Source organism: Microtus pennsylvanicus, chromosome 13 (assembly GCF_037038515.1).
Source record: "Microtus pennsylvanicus isolate mMicPen1 chromosome 13, mMicPen1.hap1, whole genome shotgun sequence".
NCBI lineage: Eukaryota > Metazoa > Chordata > Mammalia > Rodentia > Cricetidae > Microtus > Microtus pennsylvanicus.
The window spans coordinates 57,509,169-57,523,962 of NC_134591.1; the positions used below are offsets into that span (position 1 = coordinate 57,509,169).

General features: G+C 52.7%; 1 protein-coding gene across 2 annotated transcripts in view; it reads left to right on the forward strand.

Moving 5' to 3' along the window:
- Grik3 (glutamate ionotropic receptor kainate type subunit 3) overlaps positions 1-14,794 on the forward strand; it is a 227,939-nt gene that overhangs the window by 159,197 nt on the left and 53,948 nt on the right. For both annotated transcript variants that reach the window (XM_075944795.1, XM_075944796.1), the window contains 4 exons: positions 1,674-1,727; positions 9,611-9,784; positions 10,364-10,507; positions 14,573-14,680. In XM_075944795.1, the coding sequence (XP_075800910.1) occupies positions 1,674-1,727; positions 9,611-9,784; positions 10,364-10,507; positions 14,573-14,680 (480 nt within the window). The remainder of the gene's footprint in view (positions 1-1,673; positions 1,728-9,610; positions 9,785-10,363; positions 10,508-14,572; positions 14,681-14,794) is intronic.

Sequence of the window (14,794 nt, forward strand, 5' to 3'; positions counted from 1 at the left end):
AAGGGGTTGGTAAGCAGGGACTGGGACATTTTCAAAGCCCTGAGGGGCTCAACCACCACCCTTCATTTGGTGTACCCATGCTGACTGGCAACCTCCATATCTATGCCCTGCAAAGGAAGCAGAGACAGGAGGATCATGGCTCAAGGCCAGCCTGGGCTATATAGTGATATCCAGTGTTAGGAGAGAGGCAGAGACTATATGAGGCCTGGAGATATCGCTCAGTTGGTAGAGTACTTACGTATAATACACAAGGCCCCAGGTTCAGTCCCCTGTACTACATAAGCCACGTGTGGTGTGGCACATGCCTGTAGTCTCAACAGTCAGGAGACAGAGACAGGAGCATCAGAAATTCAATGTCATCCTCAACCATCCTGCAAGTCCAAGGTCAGCTTGGGATACAGGCAACCTTGCCGGGGAGGGGGGAAATATTTTCCTATTGCCCTGCCTCTTCCATGTTGCATAAGGGAGTCGCCACCACCATTACCACCTCCTTCGCTGTGGGCAGAGTTCATCCATAATCCCTCCTCAAACAGCTCTGGGGGTGTCAGTGAGACGGGACGGCAGAAATGGGAGTTCTGGTATTGAGCCTGGAGAGGCTCTAGGGTTCCGGTTGGGGATACCTGCGCAGAAATCCTGTAACCTTCGCTGTCCTAGGACGTCCCCTCTCTTCCCTGCAAGTGTGACATTATGACACTCAGAGAATTGGCTATCAGAGAGTCACTCAGCAGTTATCTGTCCCTCCTCATTGACCCTGGAAGCCCGGGATTATTATTACAGCCTTGACAGGTGAAGAGACCAAGGCTGAAGGAAAGGCAGCCGGCCTGAGGTCATCCAGCTAGGAATTCAGATTAATCCCGGGGCTGGCTGCCTGCAAAACATCCAGAGTTACAGATGAGGACCCTGGGCTGAGCTAAAAGTGGATTAAAGGGGGTTGAGGCCTTTCCCGGCTGCTGGCCTCCTCCCAGCCCTCCCAGCAGGATCGCGGTGACAGAGAACACACAGCAGTTCAAGGTCTATTTGACCCTGTGACATTTTCCCCCAGAACCCGTGGTGGGCCCTGCTTTCTGAGGAACTCTGTAGAAAATGCATTACAGTCATTAGTGTTATAGATTACAGGCTTCTAATAAAACACACAAGATACATCACAGAGAGACCTCGTGCGGCTCTGCACTAAGATCCCAGAGGAGCCTGTGGTATGTCTTGTGGCCTGATGGGATCAGAGAAGCATGGAGGTTTCATTGCTCCTGGGGGACACTCTTGCTAAGGACATTCCCCTCGAGCCTGGCTGACTGGGAGAGTCCCGCCATGTAGAGCCAGGCTCTTGAGACAACTCAAGCTTCTGTCAGGATGTCTCAGTGAGAGACCCCGGAGACACTGACTGAAAACCCAGACAGCTGGGCATCTCCCTGCTGCCCTGCAGAACTGGGGACTTTGGGAGAATGTGGCCCCAAATCCCAGCCTGGAAACTCCCGCAGGTGATTTGGTTACACACCGCAGTGGGAACCTGCTGCGGTCTGTCAGCCAATCTACGTCTTAATCCCAAGGTCTCAGTGGATGCCCTAGGTCTGAGCCGACAGCGTCACACAGGCCTGGCCCTCAACTCCCCCACCCCTGGCGAATGGAGGGCTGCCAGAGTGTTCCGTGCCCCTGGCTAACACTCTGCTTCCCCGCAGGCCATGGCCATGGGCATGATGACAGAGTACTACCACTTCATCTTCACCACGCTGGTAACGTACCATCGGGTCCTGTGAGGAGGGGTGGGACCTCCCTGGGCCAGCCTGCTGGGGACAGTGCCGTAGCTGGAGCAGACCCAAGCCTTCTTAAGGCTGTAGATGGTGCTCCAGGTGAGGCCACCATGATATATCTGTGAACTGCCCACTTTTGAAAAGTCACGGGCCTGGTCTCTGGAGCCAGAATGGCGAACAAGCCCTCTGCTGACTAGTGTGGGCACCCTGCCTCAGTTTCTTCCTCTGCAAAATGGGCTTCTGCCTCTTTGGGAGGCCTAGCAATCTGATCGGGACCAGGGGTGAGAGCAGAACTGGTTGGTTTAGTGGAGAGTGGCCATCAGCACTCTTTAGACGGTCCTCCCATCCACACCTGTCAAAGGTCTCCCGTCACACCTGGAATGACCACCTTGGATCCTGCACCATCTATTCTGAAGTCAGCCCCTTGCTGTCACTGGGGCCAGCCCACCTGCTGGCTCCAGATGGGTCCTGTCCAAACACTGAGAACATGTAGGGCCATTTGAACCCATTAGAATAATTAGTTGTGATCCGAGATCAGCAGAATCATGGTGTCCTGTGCCAAAGAGGGCGCCACTGCTGAGCAGCCTGGCTGTGGCTCCAGCCGCACCCCCTCCCCACTCAGGGACCTGTAACCCCACCCCTGCGGCCATATAATCCTCTGGATGATTTCTTCATTCTTAGAGCTCCGGCCCCTGGTCTTTACCCTGCATCTGGGCTAAGCTGGTGATTTCAAGATGGCTAGGACTGAGACCTTCCAGTCTGTCTTCCTCGACAGATCTGGCTCTGAGACAGCTGGCCTTTGACCTTGGGCAGACAGCCACAGGTCACAGCGCGAGGAGATGTTAGGAGTTGTAGGGCTGGTAACAGGTAGGAAGCTTGAGGCAGACTTTCTCGAAAAAGCAGGTGCTTGAGTTAGGCCGTGATGCCTCACTAGGAGCTCACGAACAGGTGGGGGAGACGGGAAGGGTATTCTGCACCGAGGCAACAGTGTGAGCAAAGGCCAGGAGGCAGTTAGCTCTTGAGTGATGTGTTGGAGTTGGGTGGCACTCGAGTTGGAGAATCAGCCATGTTCTCACAGCTCCATGATGTATTCTTAGTTGGCAGTCGGTCACGTGAGCACTTACACCACAACCGTGGCCCACTGCTGCCAGCAAGGGTTTTTCTCTCCAACACGGGGCAGTCACCAGCACGCCCTGATTGTCACACAGCTTCCATTCACAACACCCCGTGCCCATGAAGAGCTCAGGACCCACTGTGCTGAATATAATTCAGACCTGGGCACCTGATGAAAATGCGGTGGGGAGACAGGGACCCTGAGAACTGGGGACTGAGACCAGGTACCTTCTCCCTAAGGGCTCACTGCACCCCAGTCTCTATCTGCCAGTCTGTGTCCTAGAAAGAAACCAGGAGCTTAGGGCAAAGTGCTCAATCCCTGGCAGTATTCTGGGCCAAGACTAGAGATAGCAACGCCTTGGCCCCAATGTCTTCTGCAGTAATGCCATTTTCCACGGAGGCCAAGATCAAAGGTCTCAGCAAAAGCATTCTAGCACCCCAGACCTCTCCTCCAGCCCCACACAGTGCCCATTTATCCTAGACCTGGCTTCATTGATGCGGCTGTTCATCTTTTCATTTACCCATCTGCGAATGCCGAGATCCCTGGCTCTCTGGGAGGGATCTGATCTGGAAGGATGCACAGAGATGGACCCGACACAAAGCTCACACACAGGCTCCGAAACTTCCTTCTGTAAGCAAGGCTATCTGTCTGGAATGCCCGCGGAGGAATGCCCGCGGAGTGCCTGATCTGCAGCAGGTGCTCGGTGATGCCCGAGTGGGAGACGAGTGGGTCAGCATGATCGGTACTCAGCATCCGTTGCCACGGGCAGCTAAGACCGTGGACTCAGGATTAAGATACTTCATTGTTTCAGGTGAAGGAGTAGGAGATGGCTCAGGGGTTAAGAGCACTTGATGCTCGAGCATGGGAACTGAGTTCCAATATCCAGAACCCACATTAAAAAGCTGAGTGTGGCTGCGCACACTCTTGGACCCTCAGCAGTGGCTGTGGCAGGTGGGGACAGAAGGTTCCTGTGACTTCCTGACCTCCTGCCTGGCTCCAAGTTCAGTGAGAAACCCTGCACCAAAGATGGAGATGATAGAGCAGGTCACCTAATGTCTTCCTCGTGTACACACTACATACATACCACTCACATACACTCCCACACACATACACACACATACCAGCACCACCACAAAGATGCCTCACTTCCTTAAACAACGGAAGTCCTTCTCTTTGCCTGATGCCTGTATCTATAAAGCAATGACAATAGCCGTGTTACTTGCTAGGGCCAGTGTTCAAAGCATTGACAGTGGCGAGGGCTAGAACAACACTTAGTACTTACTATCATGTAAGTGTCAAAATAAACCCATGAAGCCCCTCCTGCTTTTGCTTCCTGTGTGTCCTCCATCCCTCAAAACAAGCATCCGTAGGAACTATGACTCTCCCATTCCCCCCCCCCCCCCAAAATGGAAACTGAGGCTCAGAAAGGGGATTCGGCAACAAGCAGACGGCAGGTGTTCCTCCAGCACCAGCTTTCCAGCTGCCAAACCCTCTGCCGACAACTGTCGTCACAGTGTCCGCAGCCTTCTCCAGCAGATAGACTTTTCATGATGCCTGGTCATAATGGTCCAGCACAATGACTGACACTAATGGGGTAAACAGAGCCTTCACAAATCCCAGCAGCGCCCCCACTTTTGTCATTTGCCTGCATCCTCTGATTTTCCCTTCGAGGCCACAAGGGGAAGTGTACTTTCTGCTCCACACCAAGAGAGATGGCATGACTTGCCCGGAGTCCCACCGCATCAGTGATACTGGCATAGGCTCCCACTCCCGCTCTTGCCCGTGGCTGCTCCGGGGCGCTGCTCTTCCTTCTGCTCCTTTCAGAGGCATAGGAGACTCTTCCAGGAAGATGTGGCCTCCGTGATGCAAATAGCTTCCTGGTGGAATGTGTGTCGGGTGTCCTCCAGGTCAATCCCAGTGGCCCCCACCTGTCAGAGCATCCCCTGTGCCTCCCTCAGTCCTCGTCCCTGGCCACAGCCTGTTGCCAGCTTCAGGAGCTTCCTTCCAGCCCTCTTGGCTCAGTGCTCTACCTCGTGACTCTCTCTTTCATGCCTATTGGTCAGTGGTGGCTGTGTTGGGAAGGGGAATGGCGTTTGGCATTTGTCTTCGGATAGGCACATCATCAACCCTTCCTCTCAAAAAATGTCTCCAAAGTCGCTTCTCCCATGCAGAAGACGTTTTAATTACCCCAGCTGCCATTATCGGTGTCAGCCAGCTTTGAGCCATTCCCAGATAACCCTGTGCTAATCAGCCCCAGCTGAGCCCCTGGTGCATGGTATGTGTAGGTAAGAGCCTGGAGGTGGAAAAAAAAAGAGAGAGAGAGAATTATAATAAATTAATAGATAAGCAATCACAATTAATGCCACTTCCCGGCAATAACAGTTACATCATGGGAAAGATATTTTCATCTGTCGTTCCTTGAGGCCATGTTTTCCGAGCATCGGCTTCTTCCCATTCAGACCCATGGGGTGCTAATGAATTAGTCTATTATGTTATGCTGAATGTTTCTAAAAGGTCCCCAGTCGACACTGAATTCAGTGTGTCAACATTTGGCATCGGAAATGCAACTTTTTGCCAAGCTGCAAAGTTGCCCACAGTTCACCGTGTTGAGCACTTAGGGTCTTGGCCCAGGGCAGTTTGAACAAAAAAACAGTAACAGGAGCTGGAAAAAGAGGCCTCTTCACCAGCTCCTCACTGTCACTGCCCTCTTGTCATAGGGATGGGGGTGCTCAGCATCGCTAGCCCTCGGAGGCTTTGCAGGAAAGCCCAGACCAGAGAATGGCGTGAATGGCAGCCTTGCCGCCCAGGAGAACCTGCTACGATTTCAATTTAGAATGTCCCTGACCAGCTCAGCTCCTGCCTTGCTATTTTCTAGGAGGCGGGGTTAGCTGCTAGAAACAGGTCTTCAAGGTCATACCCAGCCCCTGCTTCTAGCCTTCCTTTCTGCTTTCGGGTGTACCATGGCGTGAACAGTTGTTGAAAGACACTCCCACCTCTGTGATGTCGACTGCTTTTCCGTCCATTCCCCCTGACTGCGATGGGATGGAGCTGTCTGAAACCATGAGTTGAAATAAACCTTTCTTCCCTCGATTTTGTCACTGCTATAGAAAGAAAAAAAAGCAACTAGCAAGCCCTCCCCAGCTGTGGCTGTCTTGTCAGATCAGATGCTGCTGCTAGGGACTGGAGAAGGCAGCTTCAGTAGCACACAAGCCTCCCTACCAACACAGAAACACACCATCCTTCACACTGAATTCGGTCGGCTTCGGGGCTCAGGGGTGGGTAAACTGAGTCAGATGCCCTGGGAAGGCTACTGTGTTAGCATCTGCCACATCTTAGACAGAGGCTGAGCCCCATGTCAAGAAGGGTGAAGATGGCAGCCATCCTGGTTGGGTCCCGGCAGCTCTGCTCCGGCCCCAAACTTGCATACACTACTGCAAGGCAAAATCTGCCTAGCTCTCCAGACCTTTCTGGAAAGATCTCTAAGACCTGGATCTTGAAGCAAATATCCATCGGAGCTCATCTTCCTTCCCAGTCAATTCACCAAGCTACGCCCACTTACCTCCTCACAGAGAGCTTCCTCCGAAGGGGAGGTAAATATTTAAACACCCAGGAAGTTACTAGCCAGGCTGATGGTTCTTCCCACAACGGGAATCAGAATGCCCATAGAGCCAGATCATAACTGTTGCTGCCTGCGAGGGTAAACACCTGAAAATCCCAGCATCAGAGCTGGATCTCTGATAGACCTTGTGCGTATGTAAAGAAACAATCAGGGGAGGCTTCTAGGAAGCGGTGATGCTTGTGTGAGTCTAAGAGAGTGGCTCACAGGCACTGTGAGCTCCACGTGTCCGGTGACTGGGGTATCTACAACATGTCTGACTTAGGATGAGAAGCTAGGGTAGGCAGGACAAGGCAGAGGTAGTTCAGTCTTCATGGAGTGAAAACTGGGGATGGGTACAGGAAAACAGGATACAGGGGTAGTTTCTGATCTATGCTAAGGAGTTCGTACTTTTTCTTTTTTTCTTGCTGAGTGGGTATGTGACAGAATGCCATAGTCTGTGTGAGCCACAAACAACAAGACTTTTTCTAGCTCACAGTTCTGTGAACTGGGAAGTCCAGGAACATGGTGCTGGCCTCTGGAGAGGACCTTTAGGCTTCATCATAGTATCCATGTGACTATTGGACAAGGGACCAGGAACTTGGCCTTTAGAAGCAAGCCTTCCTCTCCCATATAACCTCTGGAAGTGTTGCTAAGGGCAGAGACATTGTGACTTAATTGCCTCTTCTGCAAGTCACCCCCAACTCAGGGCTCTTTCCTCACCTATAAAATGAGAAAGGAAGTTGCTGTGGAAGCTAAAACGGTGTGATGGTCCCCATAGTCACTCTCCACTGAGGCCAGTACCATTCAGACACTCTCTGGCCACTTTAGTGTGAACTCCCTTCCCTTCAGCCTCTTGCTCTTACCCAGCGTCCTCCCCATCCTAAGCACTGACCTGGAAGCGGGACCACATAGTGAGTTGTTCCGTGATGGTCATAGCATCCACAGGGAGATGGCTTCAGGACCTCCTTGGATAGTAACTTCTGTAGATGCCCATCCGTAGGGTTTCTGTTGCTGCCGTGAAACACCCTGGCCAAAAGCAAGTTGGGGAGAAACTTACCCTTCCACATCCAGCCCAAGGAGGAAAGAAGTCATGGCAAGGACTCAAACAGGGCGGGAACCTATGCAGAGGACAGAAAGGAGTGCTGCTTACTGGCTTGTTCTCACGATGTGCTCATGTGCTCGGCTTGCTTTGTTATACACCCCCGGACTACCTGCCAAAGGGCGGCCCCACTTGCTGTGAGCTGGGCCCTCCCACATCAGTCGTTAATCCTGACAATACCCCATAGTGTTACCTACGGGCCAATCTTAGGGAGGCATTTTCTCAATTGTGGTTATTTCTTCTCAGATAATTCTAGCTTGTGTCAAGTTGACATCAAACTAGCCAGCACAATGCTCAAGCCTCTTGTATACAATTGCATCGTATTTACATATTACTAATACAGGCTCTTATCTCCCTTAAGTCAACTCCAGATAGCTTACAGTACCCAGTGGGATGTAAATGCTGTGTAGTGCATGATTTTGTTAGGGAGTTGTGGGGAGAAAGAAAGTCTTCGTGTTCAGTATAGATGGGCAATTAAAATAAATCACACACACACACACACACACACACACACAGAGTTGGTTGAATTCATAGATGCACAGCCTTAGAAGACTGGCCGTATTTGTTTGGGCATGTTAAGATGAGACTTTCTTGCCTGGACTCCAAGCCCTCCTCTTCTCTGCGAAGGGGACATGACTGCACACAGAGCCTTCCAGAAAGGGTCCACCTGGGAATGCAGGAAGGGCAGGAGTTTAGCACCAAGAAGGAGCATCTCAGAGCCCACAGGATGCCCAAGCATTGCATGAGATCTACTCTATGGGCTCCAGCCTGTGCCCCTTTTATTATCTAAGGTTGGCACTAGGGTAGGAGTGGAGGTGGGGGTGGGCTTCAGGTTCAAGGTAGAAGGCGGCTCAGTGAAGATAAGTGGGAAGGTACAGAAAAAGGACTCTGTTTCCCCAGTCCTGGCTTGCAGCCAGCCAAACGTTGTCCACATTATTTATTTTTGAAAATCAAACAGCAGTCTGAAGTGTATATCTGAACGCGTTTCTAAGTCTGGAGGGAACAGTCCTGTGGTGAAGCTGGGTATTTGAGGGATGGGGCGAGTAGCAGGGCCTTAAGGGGGAAGGGACATAGAGTGGAACAGCCGGGTTCCATACAAACTAGATTAATCTCCTGCAAGGCAATAAAACCTCAGCCGTAGGGATGACCTTTTGCGCTGGACACAAATCTCATGTTAAGCAGAAGTTTGGGCATTAACAGCAGTTCCCGACCCAGCGGAGTTAAGAAGCCCCCAGTGATCCGGAAGCAGCCATTCCCTGTATTGAAAGCACATAATGTTTCTCTTGTGTCTCCTTGAGTTTGGAGGCATTTTGAACCTGCGGTGCTCGGCTCGGCTCCTGCGAAGGCTAACTACCCCCTCCATACGCTGTCTTCTCTGCTAAAGGGCAGCTGGCTATTTCCACTGTCTTACCTCTTGGCTCCTTGCCTCACCAACCCATTGGCCTGTGCTGGGGTTGCAAAAGAGGCCAGGGCTGGTTGGGCTTTAATATCCTGTTCTCCTGGGCTGTCAGCCAAGGCCTGCCCATCTACCAGGCTGCGTGGGACCTGACCATGGAGAGTCCTCTAGATGACTATCCTAGGAGGCAGCGTGAAAAGGCCCTGCCTGGGACTTCCCCAAGAGTCAGGGAAGAAGATTTCTTTGGTCCCCATTTGGACCCCTCCGTGAAAGGGAAAAAAATACTCTGGTCTTTCTGCCTCCTTCAATGTTACTTGAAGATGCCCAGACCCAGCACCCTTCATCCTCCCAAAGTGGGAGGGTTCTTCTGGGTCCTATAAAGTGACCCCCATTTTGTAGACGAAGAAACAGGGTGACTACTCCCATAGTCAGCATGTAAGGGTCAGTATCAGGAGATCCAAGAGGTGGACTCTGCTCAGTCACTCAGTGGGTACTCCAGCCAACTTTCATTCAGAGGGCTCTACAGGGAGCCACAGCTCAGGCCCAGGGGTGCCCAGGTCCAGAGGGTGAGGGAGGGGGATGGGGCCAGCCCTTAACCTCACCAGGCGCTCGCTCTCTCTCTCTCTCTCTCTCTCTCTCTCTCTCTCTCTCTCGTCAGGATCTCTATGCTCTAGACCTGGAACCTTACCGCTACTCGGGGGTGAACCTGACCGGGTTCCGCATCCTCAACGTGGACAACCCTCATGTCTCAGCCATTGTGGAGAAGTGGTCCATGGAGCGGCTCCAGGCGGCTCCCCGGGCAGAATCTGGCCTGCTGGATGGAGTGATGATGGTAGAGTGGGCAGACGGGTGAATGGACCCAGGGGCTCTTCTCCCTCCCTCCCTCCCTCCCTCCCTCCCTCCCTCCCTCCCTCCCTCCCTCCTTCCCTCCCTTCCTCTCTCCCTCCTTTCTCGGCCTGCGTTCCTTTTTTCCTTCTTCCTTCCATCTCCCTATGCAACACGTTATCAGTTAGAGCCCCGGGGACAACCATCCCACCCCAAGGGCCACCTCTGATGGAGCCAGTGGATTACATAGAAAAGAGCTAAAGACTATGGGGACTTAGGGTGTGACTGGCAGGTGTGAGACTGAGGAGGTGTGAGACTGAGGAGACAAGAAAGGAGTAAGAAGTGGGTGGAATTAGGTAACAAGTTGGGCAGAGGGTCTAGAGAGAGCCTGAGCTGCAGAAAAGAGTATGGTGCTGGGGTCGCCATAGACTCATAGGACCACTGAGGTAAAAGGACAGGGCTCCCTCTGGGCCTGCGGACCTGCCCCCTCCCAGGACACTGTGAGCTTGTAGTGGGAGAGGGGCAGGTGGGGCAGGAGCCGAGGTGCAGCAGCCTCAGCCCTCAGGCAGGCCTGTGCCCTCTGCAGACCGATGCGGCCCTGCTCTACGATGCTGTCCACATCGTGTCCGTGTGCTACCAGCGAGCTCCGCAGATGACCGTGAACTCCCTGCAGTGCCATCGGCACAAGGCCTGGCGCTTCGGCGGCCGCTTCATGAACTTCATCAAGGAGGTGAGTCCCATGCCCTCCCCGGCATGCCCCCTGTGGCTGGGGAGGAGCAGAGAGCTGGAGTGCCCAGGTGTGGCAGTCAGAGAGAAGTGGTTTTTGTTACACACAGACTCCAGCAGGTCGCTTTACATTTCCGAGCCTCAGTTTCCCCAGTCTCACAGGGGACTGGGAAGCCTGGGAGAGCCAAGGATCCTTTCTCAACAGTGTCCTTGCTGCTGTCACTCTGGATGCAGGGTCTGTCTGTGGCTCCCATTTACAGATACACTCAATCCGGGCCTTGGATGCCAGTGCATTGCAGCTGGCTGAGTGGCTTGGTGGGATGACCACCTCTCCGAACCTCAGTTCACGATTGTTGGGAAGACAGTAACACACAGGGTCTGACCAGCATCTTGTCTCGGTTCCTAGCAAGACAAGGCTAAAAGGATGAGCTCTAGGCAGGGCTATCCTGGGCTAAAGTGAGTGGGTGAGTAGACCATGACCAACACCAAGGGGCTCAGGTGGAGCCCTCTAGGAAGGTTCAGATTCTCTTTCTCTCTCTGTATGTGCGTATGCATGTGTGTGCGTGCACATGTGCATGCATGCATGTGAGTGTATGTATGTGTTCAGAGACTAGAACAGAAAGAAACAAGCTAATTTCTTGGAGTTCTTTCATCTCCTGACAGCCATGGGCCAAGGGTTGATCTCAGAGCTGTGCCCTCCCGAGACAGCAGGTGTCACAGCCCTGATTTTTCAGTCACCGTCATCTATAGTCACTCTAAGTTCCTTTCGGATAATGGGTTCCAGTCAGAGGGTCTGCAGCCCACACTGCTTTAGGGACCCCACCCTTTCATCCCTTGCCCCTTGGAAAGCACAAGGCTCAGCCATGAATGCCAAAGGGGAGCAGATTCCCCACTGCCCAGCCTAGAAAGAGAAGTCCCGTTCCCTGTCCCAGGTTGGGGCGGACACTCCTTCTGTTCTCCGGTGGGCCCTGGGGGGCAGCCAAGAGTAGCCAGGAAATGCTCATGGTCTGTAGCTGGCCACTTCCAGAACCCAGGTACCCTGCAGAGCCCAGTCTTCCCTTTGTCCACTTCCAAGTTGCCCATCTCCCTGTCTGACTGCGTGACAGTAAATCATTTTAAAGACTTGGCATTTCCGAGAGGAGCTGGAAAATACCAGGCCGGAGTTCAGAGCGTGTGAAGCATCTTTCATTTAGCGAGGCCTGAGTGGCTGCTAGAGGGGGCGGGTGGGCAGGGAAATGTCACAGGGAGGAGCTGCCCGTGGCTCCCTGCCCTGCCCCTGCCCACCCGCCCACAGACAGGCCGCACCTGCTGGCATTTAATTCCTCTGCCACTGACAGGGAGGAAGGCCTCTTCTGTCTGAGCAAGGCTGCTGAAGACACCTGCTGAGATTTCCCTGGGGGCCGGCAGATAGCCAGAGGGTGTGGGCTGCCACAGAGAGCTGGAAGCCAGAGGGATAGGAGAGCCAGCCTGAGGGAAGCCCAGCCTCCCTGTGAAGTCATAAACAGAGCAGTTCACCTTCTCTGATGTGGTTTTTAATCTCTGTCCCCTTGGCTCCCAGCTTCCCAGGCTTTCACGTGTGTGTGTGTGTGTGTGTGTGTGTGTGTGTGTGTGTGTGTGTGTGTAAACACACACATGTGTTCCTGTACGTGTGTGTGTGTGTGAGGATACATGCATGTGTACCTGCGACTGCGCATTCGTGTGTGTGTGTGTGTGTGTGTGTGTGTGTGTGTACATTCATATGGAGATCAGAGGTAGATGTCAGGTATCTTCCACTATAACTCTCTACCTTGGTTGGTTTTTTGAGCCTGGCTCTCACTGAACTTGGCATTCACTGTTTAGGTGGGCTAGCTGACCTGAGATCCACTCACCTCCACCCCACCCACGCCCAGGGCTGGGTTCCTGATGCCTGCAAGCGCACCTGGCATTTTTATGTGGGCATTAAGGATCCGACTCAATACCTCATGCTTCCATATCAGGCATTTTACTAACTGAACTATCTCCTTGGTGCCTCGGTTCATCTTTGAATCTAGTATTCTCATCTGGGAAACAGAGACAATGATGAGCCCACTTTGCAGGGTCACAGTGGAAGTTCAGTGGGCTCCCTAAGGATGGGATTGTAACTCTCTGCTCTAAGTTCCCTCATTGAACCTGGCTGTGGCCAAAGTTCTTCTCTTCCTCCTTTGAGGACCAGCTACATTTCCAGGAGACTCTGAGGCTCCAGAACCCACAAAGGAAGTGTGATAACCCGTAACACTTGTCATGATCATACATGATCATACACACAGGCCTGGTACTGGGCACTTCACCCACCTCTTTAAGGACCTGCACATCAGTGGGTTGTTAGATAGATTGAGCCTCTTTTGTTCTGTGACCTTCTGGGGCTCCAGGATGTTGCCTCTGAGTTAGGACACCTTTTGTCCATCTTCTCTTTTGGGGGTGGGCAGAGAAGGGCTTGAGACAGAACCTCAGTAAGTAGCCCAGTTCACAATCCTCCTACCTCTAACCCAACTATCATCTACTATTATTTGTATAAGTCTATAGGGACTCCGAGCTGCCCAAGAACAGGGAGACCCTCTAAGTCTTTAGGTGGGATCCAAAGCTAAGATTCTGGGCCTGGAAACTTGAGAAGTGGTCATTTGGTGGGTGCCGATGTCCATTCCAGGGAGAGGCTAGGAGCCCAACTCAGAATAGAGAGTGAACAGGAACCTGTTATGCCCAAACCAGCACTCGGCCAGATTACCAGAATTCAGACCTCCTGCTGTGCACACCTCTCCTGGATACCTAATTCCTCCTCTCCACTCACTCCTCTGACGGAGGATCCCCCACTGGCTGTTTCCCTCCTATTTCCCAGGACCCCAGGACGGAGGGTGGGTCCTCTTCTCCCAGATGCAGAAATCTAACTGTAAAATCTCCACCAACATCAGCCCCAAGGAGAACCCCAAGGGGTCCAAACCAAGTGGTGAGGCCCTGGGACCAGGGGTCTAACTTGGCTCTGCCTATTATGTAGTCCAAGCTTTGGGGCTCCCAATACCTTCTCCCTCCAGGCCTGTTTGCCCATCTGTAACATGGGAATCATGATCCTCACTGGGCCAACTCTCAAGGCTGCCGGGGAAGTTGAGTGACAACCAACTATGGGGTCGTGTCTTATGACGTCATCTCTCTGGCTAGGGCCGTGACTCCACTCGTGAAGGGCTGGCTACTCAAGTATGAGAATCAAAGCTGAAGTCCCCAGCATCCACCTATAAATCTGGAACAGTAGAGATCTGTAATTCCACTGCTGGGAAGGCAGACAGATGGGTCCATAGGACTCCCCATAGACAGGTGGGAATAGCTGTGGGTTCAAACACAGGCTGTGGTCAGACTGGCCCATCCTGGCCTAGAAGATAGTCTGCAATAAGTTACACCTGTCTCTCTTTGCGTTCATGACAACAGAATGGCAGGAGTTTCCATTTATCCAGGCCTGCATTAGGCCACGCTCTCCTCTCTTTGCTTTCCCTGGCTTATTTCACACTCATATTTTGAAAAGATGGATGCCACAACTAATTCCATTCTATAGCCAAGGAAACTCAGGCAAAGAGTGCTCTAGGTCACGGGTAGTGGAGTTGAACCCAGCAGTTGGACCCCAGAGTTCTCAGCTGTGGGGTGAATCTGTGGCAGCAGGTTGAGGGTCTTTGTAAACAGAGCCTGCTGGGCCTGTGGGCATTCCTATCTCTTGGTGGGTCTTACGTGCTCCAGCTCCGCTCACCTGCCTCCCTGGCCCTCTCCGGGGATCTGACACGGGCTCCCCCTTCCCAGGGCTTCGAGGCGGGGGCTCGTTTGAGCGCATCCGAGATCGATGTTGTACACGAGAAGGTGCAGATGTAGAGCTGGCTAAAGAGCGTAATAGAATTTATGGAAATCGCTGGCTCGCACCACAGCCCGAGCAATGATGGAGGTGATTATTAATTAATCATGGTCTTGGGGGAACAGTATCAGTGCAAGGAGTAATTAAAATGAAGCATTGTACAGTTGTACCGAATGATGATTTATGAGCCCGAGGAATTGCTGCTCTGCCCTCTCCCCTCTGCAGGCTCAATGGGAAGGATTAACTGGACGGATTGTTTTCAACAAAACCAGTGGCTTGCGGACTGATTTTGATCTGGACATCATCAGCCTGAAGGAGGATGGCCTGGAGAAGGTGCGTAGGCTCTGTAGGAGGCTCAGCAGAGGACCAGGGATGTTGGGAGTGCCTTCCACAAGCTCCTAGCAGAACAGCGGATCAACTGCAGGCATCCCCTTGGGATTCAACCGA